The 22,871-nt window shown below is 33.9% G+C and overlaps 1 protein-coding gene across 2 annotated transcripts; it reads right to left on the bottom strand.

The window, feature by feature from the left end:
- Window positions 1-3,838: 3,838 nt before the first annotated feature.
- LOC119642150 (katanin p60 ATPase-containing subunit A1) lies at window positions 3,839-21,480 on the bottom strand. 2 transcript variants are annotated; one of them, XM_038041140.1, is made up of 4 exons: window positions 21,172-21,480; window positions 7,408-7,664; window positions 6,252-7,343; window positions 3,839-6,195 (listed from the first exon to the last, which is right to left on the bottom strand). In XM_038041140.1, exons 1-4 carry the CDS (start codon window positions 21,282-21,284, stop codon window positions 5,870-5,872), a joined length of 1,788 nt encoding a protein of 595 aa, XP_037897068.1. In that variant the 5' UTR covers window positions 21,285-21,480; the 3' UTR covers window positions 3,839-5,869. The 2 variants fall into 2 exon arrangements, with proteins under 2 accessions (XP_037897068.1, XP_037897069.1); XM_038041141.1 differs by having other exon boundaries at window positions 6,252-7,340.
- Between the last annotated feature and the right edge of the window lie 1,391 nt (window positions 21,481-22,871).

Here is a 22,871-nt window from a genome sequence, read left to right as displayed (position 1 = left end):
TTGAGATCAAAGTACAAGACGACGTATCAGTACTAAACAGAGAAATAGAAAAGGGAATATATATAGCGAACTCGATAAAATCTAACAACGGACAAAACATATCGAGATATTAAACACATAAATAGAGAGATGATAATACGATACCTACATGTCAACTCCGAAACTGCTTACAAATACATTATTATACAAGACACAAAACCAACGTGGTGAATACCGCTTCCAAATAATATTAAAGTTCTCAAAATTAGACGGCTTGATAACACTTGAAGCCAAGAACACACAAAAATATTCAGAAAATTACACACGGTTTTCCATTTGAAAGATGAATCACACACACACAATAATTATTATGCATAAAACATACAAGCGCCATGATAAAATATCAATTTACGCAAAAAAGTAATACCTACCCCTGGCGCCAAACGTGCTCAAGTAGAACTATTAAAACATAAGATAACGGAGCCCTCACTTACCCCCCAAAAGGAGCAAACGCTAAAACAAAACGATAAACTCCCTCTTAAAAGATTAGAAGACATTTTAGACAAACTAGGCAGGCCGAAATATTTTTCCACGATGAATATGACAAATTCAGTCAATGAAATTGAACCTGAAAAAACTCAAGACGGACCAGGGGCCCAATAACAATACATAAGAATAATCTCTGGACTTCGTTTTTCCAACAATTTGCAAGCAATGATAACCACATCGTTATCATTTTTAGATATCCAAACATTTCTATTCGACGGAATTATATTTTAATTTAAGAATGCAACTGTGGACACCACAATAGCAATCTTACAATAGTATTCGAAAGATTATAGGCTCACAACCTGAAATTAAGCTAAAAAAATGAAATTTTTTACAAAGTGAAGGAACCTACAAAGAGCTCCTCAAAGGCATAAAAACAAATCCAACCAAATATAACAGTATACAGGATTATGCCCAACTTTAGAATGCAGATAAAGTCTGCAGATTTTTATCATTCTGTAATTAGTATCGAATATTCACAAAAAACTTTGGCCATATCGCGCAACCATTAAACGCTACTTTAAGAAGAGGCAAAGAATGCAACTGGACTGACATATGTCAAGAAGCATTTTTAGAACTAAACTCAGGTCCCCTCCCATTCTGATTTTGATAAAACGTCCTTCATAACAACAGACACATCGGATTATCTCAAGGCGAGGTAGGTAAAAATATCCGTGGTAAATCTAGAAATAAACATGAGAAAAACGAGTCCATCATTAAAAAGGAATTATTGTAACGCGTTTTAGACCGTACCTGTTTGGTGGAAAATTCACAGTGGTAATTAACTATAGATCATTTTATCACTAATTTTCCACAAAAATACGACCTCAAAATTAACCAGGATAGGGATAGAATTGTAACATTTGACTTTCGGTCCTTTTATATACAGACACAACGTTGTAACACTGCAAAAGGTAGGGTTGGTAAATTCACTGACGAAAAATCACGGCAAATAAAATAATTAGCAGGTCGAAGGGATTGGCATGCCAGAAAATGAAATGAAGAAAAGGAAGAAGACTAAGATGGCAGACGAAAAGGACTTCAGAAGGTGGTTTTGTTGTGTGAAGTGATGGCAGAAGAAATCGCTGTTGCTTTTCTTGTGTGAAAGGAATGGCAGTTGAGAATCAAACGAACGTAAAACAATACAAAACCCGTCGAACATGCAAACAAACAACGCACGTTAAAGAACCCCATAAGTAACGGACACAAGATCGACGTCTTCTGAAACATAAGTCTTATAATAAATTTCGGTAGTTATTTGCAATACAATGCGAATTGACAAAATACGTAATCGCATGCCCATTGAAAATAGAAGCACAAAATCGATTGCGAAAATATTAATAGAAGAAATAATACTTATATATGGTCAATTTACTAAAATCTAAAAAAACAATAGAATTTTTTAATGAACTAATAAAAGAAATTTGTCTGCTACTTAATATGGAACAAAAGTTTTCTCCCTACGGCGATGAAACTTTAGGTACTGTGAAAAGAAACCACAGAGTTCTTAACGAATACTTCTTAGCCGTCATAATAGGCATTCACTGGGATAAATGGATAAATAGCGTGTTGCTTATTCGCATATAACGCAACCACTCCTTTAGAAATACAAAAGTTCTTACAAAAAAAAATCCAAAGAATTAAAAAAAAAACACAGAAGGAGGTTATACCAATCAACTAAATATTCAAATACGAGGTTAAAGAATCCTCATGAAATCACTTAATAGAAAGAAACTAGATAAACCGTATGGAGTGCCATACGAACCAATAAAAGTAATGAAGCCTAATATAACTATAAATATTAAGGATAAACTTAAGAACTTCCATAAGAATTTAAGTAAAATGTCCAATATTTACAAATGTCCACAAACCGACTACAAATGGTGTTCCTTCGCTTTGTAAACCCTCTTCTTCAAATCGAATTCACCGCCCTCATCGGCCTCATCTGCCTTACAAACAGACATCCTTGCTATGACTTTAGGTGCTAATACTTTGTCATTGTCCCCAATCGTTATCCATTGTAAAACAAATCAATGTTTACTAAATTGGGCTTAGTGAACGTGTGCCGTTAAATTCCAGTGGCCACTGACGACGTTCATAAAACCGCAATCACAACTCCTTTTGGAAAAGAAACTATTTCAACTTTTTTTACAATAGATGTCTCAAATGTAGCAATTGGCGGAGCTTTTCAACAGACATTTCATTTGTAAATGAAATATAATGCATTTGTTGTTGTTGGCGACAAATCTTTTAGAAAAGGCTTTTCAAAAAACTGAAAAAAGTCCGGGACAGACGCGACAATTGCAGCACATTTCACAATTCAGTAATGACGTGGCAATACATACGTGGCAATACGTATATAGTAGCCGATATATAGTAGCCGATACCTTGTCGCAAGCTTTTGACGTTAGTTTTTAGACTCAACAGACCTAAACATAAAAGTTTTGCAAAAAGAACAACAAAATGGTAACGACACTGAAGTATGTGATAAGGAGCAAGCGGGTAAATGTAAGATTAGTTAAATAGAAGGTCGGTTTTGATGGGTGAGCCACTCCTATGCAATGCATAATAATTCAAACTCTATCAATTGCAATTAAAGGCGAGTATGTCCAGATCTATTAATACTTCTCTTTAATAGTTTTTTTTTTTTTTCGCAAAAACCCAATGCAAAAGGAGAGTTTGGTGTCGAAACTTTTCTTTGAGGGTGCTCACGTGTACAAAAAAGAGCTTACTTTTTCGCTTTTCGGCTAGTTTGAAATCACGTATGTGGTAGCATTCGCTGCTGCAGCAACAGCTGTTAAATACTTGCCAAATTACGCTAAACTTAAATAGCTTACGATAGTAATGGTTGTTCAGAGCTGCGTTTATGAGAAAAAATAACTGTAAATGGAAAACAAAACAAATTCCAAACAGATGTACCGAAACGAAAATTTTAACTTATGAGGTTATTTATAGAAATGAAATTATGATTGTTGGATAATGGCAAAGTTTATTTACTGGTAACCAAATTCAATTACAAAAGAATTTAAATTATTTTAGCAAAATATTTTCTAAATTTATTAATTAAATTATATTAACATTAAAATTTCAGTTTAAAATTATTAAAATGAAAAATAAAATAGGGAAGACAACATAAGCTTTACTGAAAATATTTCACTAGATATGAAAATCAAACCGTTCTGTTAAGTAAGCCTGTTGTAATATAAGTTAATGTAGTTTGCACTAATAATGTTAATACTATCGCCAAGAGATGTTCTAGGTTTATAAAAAAAAAAAGAGTCATTTCTACTTCTCCATTCCGGCTTCCTCGAGTTTCCTTCAAAGATAATTTGTTGCGGTTCATTTATTTTTGCATATTTATGGTCCGCTGACCTGCAAACATGACTATTGCTGGCTAGTGTAGAATTGCCATTATATCTTTGTTAATGCCGTTTGGTTTGCTTATAATCAACATTTCGTTTGCTTTATAACTTATATTTGAAGGAAATTTTTGTAGTTCTCTGTTGTTCAGTGCATATTTAGTTTGTTTATTAATTAATGACAACGATATCGATACTTAAACAAAGCTTAATAATTCTTCTTAATGAACTAAACAAAGAAACTATTCATAGTCATAGGAAGACACCTCAAAACGTTGTGAATGTTTAAGAATCAAATTTCGCTGTTGTCGGGTGCTGGGCCAGGTAGGACGATCTCTACAATGTTTCTATGTGATGGTGAACAGAAAAATTTTAAATTGGTTAGTTTTTGTTCAGTTTACTTTCCATTTAATTTTTTTACTTTTATACAGTTAATTTCCTTCGTATTTTGACTTAATTTATCCTCAAAAACCAACGCAACTTTACTGGTACACTTTTTTTTATTAATAACTGATAAATTTGTTCATTATACACTTCCTCCATTTTATAAAGATATGATCGTTTTTTCCATTTTATAAAAACTGTATAAAATGTATATGAAATAAACATATAATGAATTTTTTAAAATGCATTTTTCCCAATATTGACGTAGCAGTATGAAAAGGTCGAGTGTAATTCTGATCAACTCGCTTACATTTACGGCTTGTACATGGGAACATAAGGTCGAAACAACTTCAACCCACATTAATTAAAATTCTTTGTTTTGTTTCTGTGGAGACAAGATTTCAGTTGAGCAATTGTGGTTTCCATGTGTGTTTTATAAATTGTAACAACCGGGAAAATAAAACAATCGTTGTTGCGTCGGCTGTCACATTGTCAGCCCTCATTAAATGGGTTCCTCTACTTTGCAAAATCAATCACCGAATCCTCAAAACACAGTTATCTCAAGCACCGGTAGTTCAGAAGAGCAATCGTTTATCAGCTACAAAAAGTAATATCGCGATATGCTACAATTATTATCTACCTTTCCATCAGCAATGTGCAACTAGCGCGCAAACGCAGCATCACACTCATTCTTCCGTTCGCAACGAATCCAGTCATGTCTCAAAAATTTCTGAAATTCGACAAACCAATTGGAGTTAGAAAACTCACAAGGACCAGATTTATGGAGAAACTCTTCCTAAGGATGGGAAATATATCAAATTCTTAAGTAAGCACAAGCTGATGAACACTATCCAGATCCTCATCAATGGTTAAACGATCAGTCAAGCCTAAATGTACTTTCTAACGTATCATACGCATTAACACCCAACAACAATGATAACCATGTGTTTAATGAAATAAGCTCTTACAAGTTTCCTCAACAAACAAATCAATTTATGCACATAGCAACGGAAAAACAAAACATGACCCAAGCGGCAGCTGAATCTGTCTTAAGATCAATTTCAATGCATTGTAATGAAAAAAAAAAAAATTTGCACAGAATGAAATGTCGTTAAGTTCATTAAAATTCACGAATGTTTTTTCGTCCAGTGGCCAACGGCCACTATGCATCACATGTGATCATCCATGATTTCCAATGTAAGTTGCAAAGCAAGTAGCAAGTAGTCAGTAAAGAAACGCCACTAAGCAGAAACTTAACACTCGACTATCTGTGCCAAAGTAGCTCCCGGTCTATGGTTTTTATAAAAGTGTTCTTTTATTTTATATATTATTATTTTAATGTGATTTTCTATAAATTTCCGACAATATTTTTACTCAACTACGTAAACAAACCAATTTTGAAATTAATTTCAAATAAGATATTTTCTTTTGTGTCGAACAGATATTCTTAAAATTGGGTGGGAAAAATTTCCAATACTTTTTAAGTGTGTTTATGAAGTTTACCTTTGCAATTAAACCGAGTGTGGTTTAATACGGAACCAGTTACACATATGTTAATAAAACTAAAATTTTGAGCAAAAAAGTATGAAATCTAGTGTTTAACATGAGCCATACTCTTCCATCCATTTTTCGAAACGGCTAACATCGTCAGCTGACACAGATTTCTTAGTACGCTGCATAGCATCTTGGAAGTCTTGCAACGTAATCGGCAAGTCTACGTCCTCACGCCTTATTTGCTTAATTTGTTCAGGTGTGCGTCCAAATATTTGCCGTCGCATTGGCATCATTGCAGCATCGCGGCATACATTGCTAATATCAAAGCCAGAATAGCCTTTCAATTGATCACCAATAGTATTGGTATCCAAAGCGGAAGAAAGGTTTACATCTTTTAAACAAAGCTTAAGTAAAGCTGAGCGGGTTTCCTCTGTGTAGAAAAAAAACCTTAACAGATATTTCATCTTTTAAATTTCATTATTTTACCATTTGGAAGCGCTATGTATATGCGTTTTTCAAAACGTCGTCGAAATGCTTCATCGATATCCCAAGGATGATTGGTGGCTGCCAGAACCATTATGACTTTGTCCTCCTGCATGGTAGCATTTAACCCGTCCATTTGTATTAGTAACTCAGCCTTAAAGCGACGGCTGGCTTCATGTTCGGAGTCGCTGCGTCTTGCAGAACACAAAGCATCAATTTCATCTATAAAAATCGTACTTGGTGCATAAAATCGTGCCATCTCGAAAAGTAAACGAACCAACTTTTCACTTTCGCCACGATATTTCGAAGTTAGCGTTGAAGAGGACACATTAAAAAACGTTGTGCCACATTCGGTCGCTACCGCTTTAGCCAGCATAGTTTTACCGGTACCAGGCGGTCCCACCATCAGTACACCTCGCCACGGTCTACGTATGCCTTTAAAGAAATCAGGCATTATTATTGGTAAAACCACAGCTTCTTGCAGTATGGTCTTAGCTTCGTTAAGTCCAGCTACATCGGTCCACTTAACACCTGGATTTCTTTGGAGAATATCCTTGTCTAATGTTTCCACAAGATGTGGTTCATAACCGATTGGTGTAAAAACTTTTGATTTTGTTGTAGTTTTCGGGGAATTCTTCGGAGTACTTAACGATGTGGAATTTTCCTCCAGAGAAGTGGCCTCTTGATCATCTGAATTGGAATTTTCATCAATCGAATTTTTCTTAGTTTTCTCTTTCAATTTGATTTGTGTAGTCACCAATTTCCGCGTCCGAACTCTTTCAACTGACCGGCTTTTACGATTTGGCATAGTCGAAGTTTTAAGGCTACGCGAGTTTCGGGTTTTATCTGAACGGTCAGCCAAGCCACCATTGCCAGTGCTGGCAACGTTATGAGAACTCCCATGGTGGCTGAGATTAATTGACGGCAGAGTTGGCTGCAATTCGGGATCTCGGCGCCTTAGCGAAGAAATCCAACGATTGTCGTTATGTGTCGGAAATGTAGCGGCGTTGGAACTACAAGGGCCCGGATTTAATGGATTAATAGTATTACTGGCTGGTGGAAGATTTGTACCAGATCTTGGTTGCGGTGGCACTTCTTTGATAAATAAATATAATTCGATATAACGAAACTAAAAACTTATATCGCTTATTCTTCTAACCTTGTGTAGGTAAACGATTTTTAACCTTTACACCAGCGTTGTTAGTTGGAGCAGTTGATGGCGATGATTGATTTGAAGATCCCGCTGCACCAATTGACGTAGTTCTGGTAGTCTCACTTTTCTTAATAGTACCAGTTCTGGCCGGTCGATGGGTTGTTGTGATTTTTGTAAACGCAAATGGCGGATATTGATCTAATATTAAGGAATCCATCATACGAGCTACATGTGATAGGCCAGAAGGTGGAGTTGAAGATGTGCTAATATGGATAGAAAAAGAGTAGAATAGAAAGTGGCTTTAGTTGTTTAAATGTTTCTCCGAAACACACTATATTGAAGTAAGAGATTTGTTATAACTAAAGTGACTGATTCAATCCAGGTATAAAGATTGCTCCTTACAGGGGTGCTTTCGATTTTCATTTTAGTTATCTAATTTAATTTGGCAGAGTTGAAAAGTTGTTAAGTTCAAATTTTCTCGAAGAATGTTTTCTATAGTCGTAACATTCAAGCTATGCTTGTTTACATAGTATGACATGGTTTGTTATACAAAAAGAAATAAACTTTCCAAAGATAAGAAAAAAATTCATCTGCTGACAAAGGCTCTTCGTAAACATCGGTTCAGTTTATAGTTTGAAAAGACGTTATAAAATATAACAGCGCGGTTACCGTTCTGTGCGTAGTCCCTCAATGCGTCTCTGTTGATTGGATCTCCCTTGTCCAATATGCGAAATCACTTTCTGACAACGGATCTATGAGGAACATCGTGGTTTAATTAGGGTTACTGTGTTCGGTCACTGCAACAAGTAATTATTTACCTTATATTGCATTCTCAAAACCAATATTAAAACTTTTAATTTCTGAAATAGACCCGTATTAAAATAATTAAAAAAAAAACCTTTACCCCAATTTTATCAATACCAACCAATTAATTCCAAACCAATCTTTCGCAAATGCCATGGAAATCAATTCACAAGTACATGCTTCAACGAATTGTCAGTAAATAGTGGAAATTTCTCATAATAGGAAAAAGAAAAATTTTCTCTTAAAAAAAATTAGAGAAATTGTTTATCCTGTCTCTGGATAAGTTGCAATATGTGCATCTTCTGAAAAAGGGTTACAATCTTTGGAGACCAATTACACCGCTTCATAAACGCATGTAGATTTACAACTTTTTGATAAGACGATTTCTGCTCGTCAATGCTGATTTACTGATTTACTTAAAGATATCTGCCTCAGTGCAATACTTTTCGATCTATATACTGCCGAAGTGCATCCTACAACAGATTTGTTGCTACTTAGGTCTTCCACCCTCAACGCCAATTGTTCTTCTCCATCATCCACTAACTAAATAGACTAGACTTTACATTTTCTTGAATATTTAGTCGATCAAATCCAGTAGTAAATAGAACATTACAAAAGCAATCGCTTGCGTTACATGCATAGATCAATATAAAAGTTAACATCTGACGTTTTCATAATCGTCGATCAATCAAAGAATTGGTGTCGTCTATAATATAATATATTGCAGCATCATTGCGAGTATCGCACATTTGATAAAATGCGTCTTAAATTCTGTTAAGAATGGAATTAGCCAATATATTGATTAAAATAAAAACGGCAAAAACAGAATATTTTTGGCGCTTATTTTCCAACGTCATAGAGTAAAGGCAGCTGAGGATTAGCAAAAGTTTCACATTGACGAATAAAAAATGAGATCCAGCATGTAAAAGAATGAATACAAATTTCCCGGAACTGGTGACAAATAAAAGCGAGATTTAAACGGTTCGAAGAATTAGTAACAACTACAGACCAAAATATCGTATTCGAGAATTGCTTCGAAAGATTTAGAAGCCGACAATGCCTCTGGAGTGAGGCATTGTGGAAAGTTAAAACTTTGTAATCATCTTCTACAAATACTTCTTCCAATTTTGTAAATAAAGTATTCCGCTGCAGGCGGTTGTCTGACATTTACATGACAACAAAGTTGATATACCAATATGATTTCTGGATAATAGCAGCCTTTGAACGATATGTACCAAAACCTCATGACATTCCTATAATTATCCAGTTATTGCAGGTTGCAGTTATTTTAGTGGCTGGGGTTTTCAAAATAATGGAAAAATCTAAACTTCATGTGTAGATTAAACATTTATTTTTTATTTTTTATGGATTCATCCCTACAAGCCAGAGTCAAATAGGAGCCCAATGAACAGAAACCGGTGAAAGCCGCTCAAAGCGACCGAAACAATAATGTCAACTTATAACTATAACTTATAAGCTAACGGGGTTGGAATGTCATGAAATTTTGACGGGGATCGTTTGGAGGTTGGTACTATCTGGAAGTCATGTCTGTCATCTGTGATGCCAAATGGGAAACTTCTGAATTATGTAATAAACCAAAGGGGGAATTCTACACAGCAACGAATCTTGTAACCAAAAAAAGTTGCCACTAACAGTGCAATTGTAGTAAGAAGTCTAAAACAGTATTATGTGGCGTTGGCATCTCTTTATTATTAAGGTTTAACCGCAAAGGATGAGCATATTTCCGATTACAAAAGAACGAGGTCTAAGTAATATCATTTTGCAAGCAGATTGGAATAAATAAAACCACAAGTAAAATGTTATAATTGGCGCCCAAAGCAAAGAACTCAAACAAGACATAAGCGCAATACTCATTGAAAGGTTTTGGTTTTCGTAAATAATTTTTGCCATTACAGATATTTAGAAGAGTTTACAGTTTGTGTTTTTATATATGACAAGTTTAAATTTGTCGTATGTATTTGCCTAATTGAACTAAGCAGAATCATATATAATTATATGAGTTTAGAAAATTTGGTTGAACGGCTCCGAGACCCAAAAATCCATGATAAGAGAGAAAAACAGAAATATGCTGTAAAATCAAAGGTTTTCTTAAGCACAAATTTTACCTAAATTAGAAATGCACAAGTTTTTCAATTAGATTAAGCATTGTAAAGACGGCAATAAAATTTAAGAAAATAATATAGACTGCCCTTGAAGTATGATACTTGTACGAAGGAAGACTTTAAAATTCTTTATAGAAGAATAGCATGAGACAGATAAATAATTTTGTCAGTTTATTTACAATCATGTTCGCCTTTTCTTTGATAGTTCTTTAACGAGTTTGCGATGATCATTGCCCAGCCTATAACAGGATAGTGACTAAACTACAACGACATCCCGAGTTGTTCTTATCGCTCTTAGTGCTCCATAGAGGAGGAAGAAACCACCGAGCATGAGGAATATGTTAATTTTTTGGGGGAACCCTTTGCTGCAGAAATGAAATATTAGACTTTTAATTGATACAGTAGCTTCAAAAAACTACACTAAATTATATTGCGAATTAAGTTTTTATGATCCAGCCCATCCACGGCCAGTACAGAGTAAGGAATCAATGTTTAATAAATTTGTTTGGGGGAAACGCAACTTTCTTTCCTACTATGTTCTTGTACCAACAGCTTACGGCGAGCATGGCAATGGTCATGGTATAGTTTGGGTAAGCATCGAAAGCGATTGAGTCGGTAAGTTGGTGTTTATGGATGGTACTCTAAACACGCAGGATTATCTAAGGGTATCGAATGAAAATTTGAAAGTGCCGACAAACTTAGTATTTTCGAAACATTCAAATTCGACGAGGGTAACGACCTCAAGCTTAAATCGAGAAGAGCGCTTATACAACTGCGCCAAAGTAGTTCACCCTCTTCCCCAACCGTGAGGCGTGAACACCATCAAAAATGTGTGCGATGAATTAAACTGCGAAAACACTGAATCTCTTCCGTCCAAGATCTGACAAACACACTACAACAAGAATGGAATTTTTTTTCCTACACAAGAAGAATTATATAAAATATGCCAAAGCATTTGAATGACATTATTAACCAAAAAGAACACCGAATCAAATATTTATTTTTAATAATATGCTACTTTTTTTCTTCGTATCCTTCCTTGTATGAAGAAACTCCAATATTAATGATGTTTTCTGAGTAGCTGAAGTAATTTAATTTTCTTGTCTACTGGAATAATGCGTCGTTTGTTTTTTTTTTTATACTTTCTTATGTATTCACTTGTAGTATAAAATAGTAAAGTCAATTTTTATGTTTGGACAATGAACTAACTTTTTTTTTCGAGCGAAAAAACCCAATATTAGTGAGACTCACTGTACGTGGCATTGGCGTCGCTGTCAGCTGATATGTTTTGACAAATACAAAAGGAGAGAAAAACGAAAGGAATGAGCTTTAATTAATATCTTTTTGTAAATGGATTGAAATATAAAACCGCAATCATCAAGATGCTATAATTTGCAATTTTTTCTTTATCTTAAATGCAAATACGTATATTTATCTATAAATGATGGGCGGAAACATGACTTACTGCGGGTCTTTCTTCTTTCAATCTAGAGAAACTCGCTCATATTCGCAACATTCTGCTACGCTTTAAAATAAAGAAAGTCCCGTAATGGGTTCCTTTTCCTCTATCCGCTTGAAATGAACTTATGGAACAGTGTATATAAATATATATATATATATATATATATATATATATATTATATGTAGAAATAAGAGTGGCGTCGAATACTGTAATAAAACTTTTCTCGTTGGAATAGTAAATAATGTTAGATATACGCCATGGAAAATTTCTCCATCGAGTGTAGTAAAGACCCAAAAGAATACTTTATTGGCTTAATTGTGTCCTAAGTGCCGATGAATATTTGAGAAGAAAAAAAACCAAAAATAAAAATCAACTATTAGTCCGTAGACAAAGTCAAAGTCAACAGCATTTAAACACGAAAGGCGATCGACCCATGGAAATTGAATAACAAGACAAAATTATCTGTATGTGTTTTGTGTGCATTTCACGATGACGTGTTTATGCTTCAATTATGTAGAATTTTATAAAATATTTCATACACTTACTGCAGTTAATTTTTTTTAATAAAAGTTTAATATAATAAACAATCGTGGCGACTGCATACAAAGTACATACAAACCTATAGGATATTTATCAACGCCGTAACACATAGAAAAACGTCATCAGTACCTAAGTTTTCTAAATTCTATTATGCGAAAGTTCATTGAACTTACACAAACAACGGATTATTGAGCTTTATTATAAAAATAATTCATACGTACAAATGGCGAATAAATGATACGTGTGCGAAGCAAAAGTGAATTTCATATTTTTAGTAAGTCGTAAGGATGTCAGCAAATCTGTATATATTCCCTACAGATAAATAACGTCTGCTTGTTCAACCAAAGTCTCTGAGGAAATTCAAGGAGATTTCAATTGAAATGGTGGTCTCGTACACCTCGAATACCGCAGATAAAGTGAAATGAATATTATTGTTGTCAATATTTTAAGGACAAATATATCGAATCCTGCGACGCATACAAAATTTAGCGTTTATATCCTAACTTTAGTTGTCAAGTGTGATTTGGTAAAAAACTTGGTCCTTTTCATTATAACTAAATCACTTTAATCACTAAAGAGTGATCATCATGTCCGCGGCCGAAGGATGGATATATATTCATTTTGTGAAAACTTGTACAATTAGAAGGAAGTTTCTAACACTATGAAGTATTTACATTCTTGGATGATTCTTGATTAGGATCAAATTTCAAGTCGATTTACACATATCCGTCTACTACTATTGCTTGTGTTCAATGCCTATGGTAAGTTCCCCTGGTCGGAAAAATGACGGTATCTGCTGCATATTTCGCAAAAGCATTAAAAGTTCTTGCAAGCAGGCAAGTCATAAATATGGGTCAAATCCGTGAAAGGACACGCCTATGATGCAACCTAAACTAAAAACCCCTCTGCTTTATGTGTTCTTCAGTCAATACTCATCAATTAAAAAATATCAATGGGGGTTCTACAGAAATAAAAAATATATGCCAAGTCCATCCAATCTTAAAGAAGGCGGTGCGCGAAAAAATTCGGTCGACGCAGAACATAGTTTTGTACACGCTTTCTTCAGCTTTCCTTTGAGAAAAAACATTGGGTACAAACGATTCGGCCAAAATCGAATATAGTTTTTTTCTAATATAAGATTTCCTATGAGTTGTGAGCTTTTATATCCCAACGGCGTTTAGTTTTTGCCATTGTATAACGATAATAAGGAAAATATCAGATTAGGTAAAGTTATGCAGCACATTTAATGAAAAGTTCGCCAAATATAAGATTCTAATTTGTTTTTATTTATGTGTAAGTTAAATTATTTTACGATAATATGCTGGCTGAATCGTTCTGCGACAAAGAGATCATTTCTAAATTTATTCTTATGCAAATTAGTTGTACGTATTCTACTTTGTGTATGTGAGTGTGCATGTTTGCAAAAGTGTCCCTTTATAATAGGTACATTACTTATATCACTACACAATTTTCATCCTTTTTAATGCTAGAGAAACATTAACACAAATAAAAATGAGATCAAAGCTAAAAAAGACTTTTTGCTAAAACTTCGGTATAGCAAACAACCAACACCCAATCAAGTCTACAAAAAGTCAATATTTTATCTTTACATATACATATATATATATATATATATATAACATACATATTTCACCATCGAGGCGTAGAGGTATATCAATTTTTTTCTACAATTTTGTTTGTAACAACTAAATACATAAAGAAACCGCACGAAATGCATAATTTAGTTGTGAATGTGAAACTTGCTTGCGCGTTCATTTACTGGCTCATTGCATATATAAAAACCCAAAAAATGTGCTTTAGAAGATCTTAACTGATCCTATCTGACACGCTTATAAAATTTTAATATGTTTAGCAAGGATGATGGCGCACTTGTGTTCAACGTTACAAATTGAACAAAATGAAAATAGCAAATGTAAAGAAATTGTTCAAATTCAAATTCAAATCAAATTTTCTTGAAATTTTACTTTCAGAAACTTCAAAAGAGTGACTGGACCGTCGACTACATTTTTTAACTTTTGATATTTCCTTTTTTCTATCTTTTACAATATTATTAGCGCAATTTCTGCAATATATATGTATGCACGTGCACATATATTTACATGTATGAATAGAAATGTACATAACTAAGACATCGGTTAAGGAGTTCGTAGCATGCGATATAAATGTCGGCACCATTACAGCCACCGAGTTCGTATGGTTTTTAGATTGAACTAACTCTCAAAATTTCATGGCATTATGAGCATTAATTTAAAAGTTACAACTATTTCAGTGTCATAATTTTTGTTTTTATAAGCCCATACAAAAGCCGGTTGTGTGTAGCATCGGTAAAATGGATGGAACTGGTAAACTAATAGCCGAAATTTCATAAACTGTCGGTACATTTTGCTTGAAGGCTGATATTATGTAAAAATGATGCAGATTCGTCAATAATCATCCTACATTCACACGTCAGTCTATGGACTTATTGACCGATGTGTTATACATAAGCATATAAATATACGAGGGTCTAAATAATAAAAAATATAAAAGCGAGATTGCGAAACAATTTTTGACACTTGGCAAAATACCAAGCGTATAAAATAATACATAAAACACTCATTTATTTTCAAGCTTTATCTTTGGCGATAACACTGGTTGTGCTCAGAGCTTTTCTCTGGTTAGTTGAATTCACGTCAGTCAAATATTAAGATGCATAAAAACTTTGTTTTTTTTTTGTTACGCGCAGAAGCAAGCTTCAAGAACCCCATGCAGTATGACAAGATTGACAAGATATAAACTCGGAATGCCAATAGGCATGTCCGTCTGCCTGTCTTTCAGACGTGGCCACCAAATATGCCCACCGTATGAAAATTTAGTTTATTTCTCTTTTTTAAGTCTTTTTTAAAACAACGGTGGTGGATATAAAGAATTCGTTCACGAGCGAATATAATTTTCTTACTAGTTCAATATTATAGATGGAATGAAATATCGAGCATACCTGAATTCTCCATGTACAGGTGTAAAAGTTTACTAGTCTACAAAGTTATTATAAAGTTGCAGTTTATTTCTCTACCATAAAATATAAAAGTTGTATTAATTTTTCATTCTCCCTGCAACGGTTGAGAGCGTCGAAACGGCAAAGAGTGAAGATTATAAGGGAAAGTTATAAGGCTGAAATTTTTCACATATGTACTGCATCTGGTAATAGTTGTCGGAACGAAGTAAGTAAAACATTTGTTTTACAAAATCCAATTTTATTCGTCAACGTACATTAAAGAGTGCCGTCAGTCTGACGCTTTTTCAATATTTCGAATGCCCCTTCTATAAAACGATACCACAATAGTCGCTGATCTGAAAAATGCGATGGGTCGGCCAGCAAATCGAACTGTCATTCATGGAATTTTGCAATTTTTGTTCTATTACGAACAAGCTCTGCATTTATTTGAAAAATAAACTTATCAAGTCTATATTTACAATTACAACTTCGCTTTTCGTTTATTGAGATTGGGGTTACTTGATGTTTTCCAATGTAATCATTACATCTGCATATCGCGTTGAAAGTCGTCGGTGTCCACATAACCTTTTTTAAAACCAACATATTACCGATAAATTGTGTGTTTTGGACAGAAAAATGTTACCGTAACACTTTTCAAGTTAACGTGCAGTTTGAACGAAGAAGAAAGAAACGACAACATTTGTGTGCCAGTCCCGACCGATGCGTTATTTTCTAAATCAATGCAGGCATTACCATTGCACGTTTGTCTAACACATATCGAACAGTCAAACAATATCTGAAACAATTAAAAAATTTAACTAGTAATTTGCGAGCTCCACTTGTTGGCAGTTTACTACGAATCTAAATCATAATTATGCACAAATCTATGAAATTTTGGATTGAAAGCGACTTCAGTATTTGATAATTTCGTGGTCACACAGGAAGTAAATATGAATATATGCTGCATATAGCTACTTTCACAATATTTCAATTATTACTCTCGTACCATAACTATAAAATAACGTAACGCAAAGCTCCATTACAACCATTAATAATTTCGATGTATTTTTGAAGCAGCTAATGTGAGATGGTCGAAAGGAAAACTTAAAGCACTCGAAACAAGTGCAAACATCGACAGAAAAAAAAACGAAATTCAAATGGAAAGTGTTCATGGTTGTTTGTTGTAAAACATATTTGAAAATGCCATCAATTAATCCTATATTATGCTTTAAATAGAAGAAGCTAATTATAGTAACGAAAGAAACGATTTCAGCTACAATTATCTGCATAAATTTTAAGAGTTCCACGACATAACCGTATTAATATATTTAGCTTATTGAATGTCCAAACCTCGCACCAAGACGATTATATGCTTCTTAATTGATTTTCTTTTCTCAAAGACGTTAAATGTCGCGACGCTAATTACCAGTCGTGCAAGTCCCATAATGAATGATAAGAAGTATGACGGTATGTTGCTGCTGGTGTTACCAAAGGTACAGCCACTTCATATTCTACCCGTATGTCTCCAACTGACGGGGAATTTTCTAGAGAAGGGTTGGAGTTTGTAACTGAACGTTTATGTAAATAAACACTTGGTCCTGCATTCATATTCGGCTGATAATTGCCGTTCACGTATGACGTGTGATGACGGCGGCGATAATTGTCAGCTGAATCATAGTAACCGGGATTTAAACCGAACCAATTTTGTGTATTAGAACTAAACATATTTCTTTTAGTGACTTTCTTTTTTATAAAACATACAACATTTTATTTTTTGAAGATATTAAACTCGCCACTAAACGTCCTTTACACGCAAGGGTTACTGTTGAACTGACCATTGATGACGCTGATATTTTTTTTTTTTATAATGTTTAGCGTAGTTTATTCGTGTTCTGACTATTACATATTATGGCTAGTCAGCTATAACAAATGATATATAGCGATAGATTTACGTTTGGTCGTCAGCAGTACGTAGAGTTCGGAAAGTACATAAATGTAAATGAAACTCCGAAAACATTAAATGAAAATTACTTCAGTCGGGGGGTTAAACCACTTGTTCATCAACACTCCTTACTTATAACTTTTCTCTCTCTCTCTCTCTCTCTCTCTCTTACTCTCTGCGAATTTAACTGGGGGGTTTATGATTTTTATTTTACTGCATACTGTGTGCGCCGCTATTAACACAAATTGAGGTTACAGGAAGTTACATTTCTATTGTTTTGGCTTTTGTACATCCATCTGCGAAAATCAGGGGATCTTACTGGTTTCGTCCCTTCGTTTGTAACATCTTAAAATAAATAGATATCAAAGACTAAATCATATATATATAGTCTTAGTCAGCAGAGGAATTTCAGTTATTTCATTCCCGTCTGTCACAACAATATGGATCTTGATTCATTTGTTTTTGGCAGTAGCAAAAAAGAAGTAAAATAGTCGAAAAGGCTGATAACTTAACACATTTTTGCAACAGCTTATAGCGGATATCGACTCTAAATATTTCACTACAAATAGAAGGCAATTTTAATCGTTCCAAACAAAGAAAAAACTGAAGAATGAATGTTCTGAACGTAATGGTCATATGCAAACCGAAAAGGGGGTATGAGAATATAAAGAAGAAAATAACTAGTACCAGGTATAAGTACATGCGGATGTAGTGATGGGAAGAAAAAAACAAATGAAGAGTTGTAGTGTCTAATACCTAATTCAATAAAAAATTCGTTAAAGAAAACAGTCAGTCTAAGAAATTCTTAAACTTTCTATTTTGATAGTAGAAAAATTGCTAAGCCATCGTCCTTGAGTTGATGAACAGCGTTAGATTGACTATAATATTTTATCGATTCACATCCTTTAAAATGTTTTATTGCAATCATCAACTCACTTGTTTTGAAAGTTGGGCGTTTAAGATTCGTCTAAAACCGAGTATGGCTTTTTCATCTTTCAGTTCTGAACATTTGCTTTTAAAATTACTTAGTGTGTGTGCATTGTTAAAAATGGCCGAAGAAAGGTGTTCTTAAAATTCCAATTCTAAATTACTTGCATTTATTTATTAGCGTTTCATGTCAACTACTTGTATATAAAATCAGTCATGTTCTGGCACGATGGAGCCTAGATGAAGATTTTGATAAATTTTTATAATAGAATGTACTTATGTTGTTAGCATTGGAATCAACTACAATTCTCCACCATTACCAAATAATTGTTTAACGCTATTTAATTGTTAAACATAATATGTAAATCAAATGTAAGGATATTTTAGCCGGACAAGAGAAACTACCCTTTGGTATCAAACATCTTTCTACTCACTAGCTGTTTTGTGCACAAAGTATAAGAACTTAGACCTTGTTAGACCTTGTTGTTTTGTAAAGGCTAAGTAAGCCCGCTTTTATGGGAATTCGTCAAAAATATGGCCCAATCCGATTAAAATTTTCTATATCCATTTAGTTCGCTAAAACACTACGTTTGATAGTGGTCCGCCATAAACCATTTGCAGCACATCTCTTCCTTGGACCAAGAAACTCAGTTGACATACAAGCTTAAATCGACTGGAAAAATGATTCTGAACCGATCGTTCCGTCAAACGGCAGATCCATGTTAAGTCCTTCTGGGTATTACGTGCACTATCATAAATTTAACACTATAACTGTTGCATGGGTAAATTTGACCTATTCGTTTAAACTTTTATATAATTCATGATAAAAGCTTAATTTCAACTTATTCCCAATTTATTTGGTAGTTGGGTGAGGAACGTGCTAACATATATTGCAATACGTTAGAAATAAACTTTAGTAATAAGTAAATAATAATTGCCTATGCCTTTCCTATCTTTCCCATGTCCCGGATGAAAAATACTTAATATTTAGATAGGTAGTTAAACATTTGGCACAGCCAAACAATATCCTTCCTGTGCTCCCATGTTAGAAGCCGGAAATATCCACAAGAAAAGTCGCTACAAACTGAAGAAACTATTCACCCACGAAATGTCGCAAAATTGCATTAAGGTTGCGGTTGTGGTTGTGTATTTAATGTCCTCTACCTGCCCTTCAATCCATCTGACCTTGTGTTCCTGTGTCCAAACTAGGGATAGCAGCTTCCAACATGATTTAATATAGTATAATCTTTCAAAAATTGCGACCTGCGTATTGTACACGATAGCACGTGGATTCTCATCGGTTGTGTCACACGGACGGAATTGACAATCTATTCTGAATCATCCGCCCTGAGTTAAAAAATCAACTCTAAATCCATTGGTTTTGTTACAAAAATCCCACTTCCACCAAATTCTAAAAATGGTAAAACGTACCCATTCATGACGCTTCACCTACACAACTAACGACTGCCGAAAAGATTGACAACAATTCGTAGGAAATTTCCCTGAAAAATGAGTTAAAACAAAAACGTCACACAACAAATCGTGTACAAATATAGTTTCACATTTATGCGACGTACTAAATATATCAGAGGACATTGTATTCACGTATCGAGTTTATTGGTGATGGGTATTAATGGATTCCATCCAAACCGGTTATAACTTTTCTCCTTTTTTGTGATGAGGGTGCTACGAGAATCTTTTTCTTGCAAAACTTGTGCAGACTTTAATGGGGTCGATTTACGGTTCTCGTTATCGAGCTGTCGTAGGATACGAAAGACCAAACCGATATGATCGCTTTTTGCGTTGTTGATACTCGAATCTTTTCGTATCGGATTGGGCTCGTAATTCGTTGTGAAATATGTGGTTTCGAAAGTATAGATTGCGACCAAAAAAGTGTAGCGTGTAACCAAAAAGTATAGATTGCAACCAAAAAGTATAGATTGCGACCAAAAAAGTATAGCGTGCAACCAAAAAGTTCGATAGCTATTTTGCTTTCGAGCTAAAATATGACATTTTACGTTCGATAACGAGCAAACACTCCTACGTCCGTCTGTGTTTATGGAATAGATTTTGAAGAAGGGTCGATATCTACAATGAGCTTGGTAATGAGTAATGAGATCGTAATTTATTCAATTTTTAAATATCGTATAAAAATAAGATAAAAAAATGTGGTTTGAAATATAACAAAATTAACATTTATTGCACTCGGAATTGAAAGAAATAGAAGAGAAGAGGGAGAGAGATATTATTTTAATAGATTACGACTCACAAGCACTTAGATGACTCGGGTAAATGTTATGTTCACCTAAACTTTAAACGGTCACCGCCATTGCACAAATAGTTTTCAAACCATTTTAAGCGAGTCACTCCTATCTTCAAACGTGTTTAGAGACCATCAAATATAAACATATACGCATTAACCAAAGTCATGATTTGAAACGGCTTATCGCTTCAATATCGCACGCCGCTTGCGTTACATTTGTTTTAAAGAATGTTTCATGGATATGTGTAAAAGGCAAAAAAATCACTTATACGGCGATGTCCTCTGTCGACGATGGATATATCAAGTAAGAAATTTATACTTCACCTGAAAATTCTAATTATAAAGAGATCCATCAATGTAATTAGACAGGTGGCAAGAAGCGCTTGTTCGTGAATGTTAATATTATATGCATTGTAACATATTGTCCATTTCTGCCATAAGTGGCACAAATATAAGAACTTTCTATGAAGAAGCTCAAAAATTCAATAAAATAATATACCTGTTGGATGTTAAAAAATATCACCTGAGACAAATTTGAACTTTCTTACACGTTTCGTTCGTTCGTTTCGTATCGTTTTATGTTCTTTGCTCCACATCTGTACGACAGAAGTAAGTAACTTCAAAAGAGAAAATCGATTTTTTCCATTTCCTCTCCGATGTGCGACTATTAGAAAAAGCGATGCTTCCACATATTTCACGCGTGAAGATACTTACCCAGGCAATATTGGTAAATAAGAAGTCGTAGAATCCAAAGTACGTATGGTGGTATTACCTCTAACCACCAATTTTTCGCGTGTCACACGACGATACGTTTCTTCGTGACGCATTGTTAATTAACTTTTATTAATTTATGTGCAAATTTTTTTTCGCTAATATTGGATTTTTTTTACACAAACAAATTTTTTTGAATGTAACACTGTCATTGCTTGTTTTGAACTGTTTTAACGGTGCGTAGGTATTTATTGTTTAGACTTCACGGTATATGGATATGTAGGTTTTTTCTTTCAAAGATAAGATGCTGCAACGGAGACGCAGCATTTGTATCATTGCGCATGGCTTGTTTTGCTCTTTATTTTATTTTAACTATTATTATTTCTTTCATAATTTTAATTATATACATGATTTTCAATTTCTTTGTGACGATTAACATAACGATTTTTATTGTACAATCACCGCATTTTGTGGTTTTTCCTCGTGTCCGGCGTAAATGCGATTGAATGTAAAGGTTTTTATTGTTGTGCACTTTTTTGTTTTGGTCAATTTTTTAATGCCGTGAGTAGAAAGGTTGTGTAAATTTATTTTGCATTCTGAGTCGAAGAGAATGTATACGTGCTCCTATGTACAAAAACAAGGTTTAATGTCAATTTAGGGAGGTTTTGTATAATTTCAGGAAAGATCTCTTTCAATCCGAATTTTTCTAAATAAGTTTATAAAAACAATTCGGCGATGGCTTTACATAAGTGTACATAAGTACGTGGAGATGTCAGGCTAAGTACTAAACACATTCTTTTTTTCATTTAAGCACGCAGTGGAATATTTATTTTTATCTGATTTTTTTTTATTAAAATTTCAATTCAATTACAATCAAATAAATTTTTGGCTTGAGAAATTACCTTAAATTGTCTTTTTTCCTAAATTGTCCTCGTCCTGTTCCGATTGTTGTACGTGAGTACGAAAACTTCACCATTATATTAATTTATGTAAACTATTAAAATGGTCAAGAGTTTTTGTTTAATCGGGTTTGCCGTAGATAGCGGATTTTTATTTGAAGAACTTAAAGTCAGGATTCATCTGCAACAATTTCATATTTTTATTTTAATTTCCTTTTTATTATAATTATATAACAAATAATATTATCGGAAAAAAATTGATCAAAGTTGCGTATTTCCAAAGTTTTTACTGGCATTATTCAGGGCAACTTTGGATTTTTTTACAATAATTTGGATTACAATTGTTCTTACTCTTAGTCAGAAATTCCAAATTAAGTACTGCAATGCGAGACTTTATCAATGAAGGGTATATGAATTTCTGATGATTTTGGTGGAACTCAAAGGAAAAGTTAATGCAAACCTGTTTCTTTTTGTTTTGTTTTGTTCTTCACACTTGCTTGTCGTTACTTTAATCTGCCAACCAACATTTTGAATAAAATCGTCCTGAATTATAGAGGTGATTTTATAAATAACACGCGTTATTTGTTCAGTGAAAAAGTTGAATCTACTTTTTCTTTCCAGCGGCAGAAGGAAAATACCGCAATTACTAACAAAGAAAGAAATAGTCTTATGTGTATTATTAGGATGTATATTGTTTCACAATTATAATCTTTTTACAAGATAGCAGCTAAGTTTAAAGATAAATTCATTAATAGCTTGAGATTTTTCTTTCTGCCCTGTGTCATACTTACTCAAGAATGTTTA

The sequence above is a fragment of the Glossina fuscipes genome, unplaced genomic scaffold (genome assembly GCF_014805625.2).
Source record: "Glossina fuscipes isolate IAEA_lab_2018 unplaced genomic scaffold, Yale_Gfus_2 219, whole genome shotgun sequence".
NCBI lineage: Eukaryota > Metazoa > Arthropoda > Insecta > Diptera > Glossinidae > Glossina > Glossina fuscipes.
The sequence above is the reverse complement of the archived record's forward strand: the minus strand, read 5'-3'. Positions and strand labels throughout refer to the sequence as shown.

Coding starts and splice junctions, on each gene's coding strand:
- LOC119642150 (XM_038041140.1), bottom strand. CDS start 21,284: ATGCGTCACGAAGAAACGTATCGTCGTGTGACACGCGAAAAATTGGTG. Junction 7,665..21,171: donor TATTTACCAATATTGCCTGG/GTAAGTATCTTC, acceptor TATCCATATTAG/CACATCTTCAACTCCACCTT. Junction 6,196..6,251: donor ATACATAGCGCTTCCAAATG/GTAAAATAATGA, acceptor TTTTCTACACAG/AGGAAACCCGCTCAGCTTTA.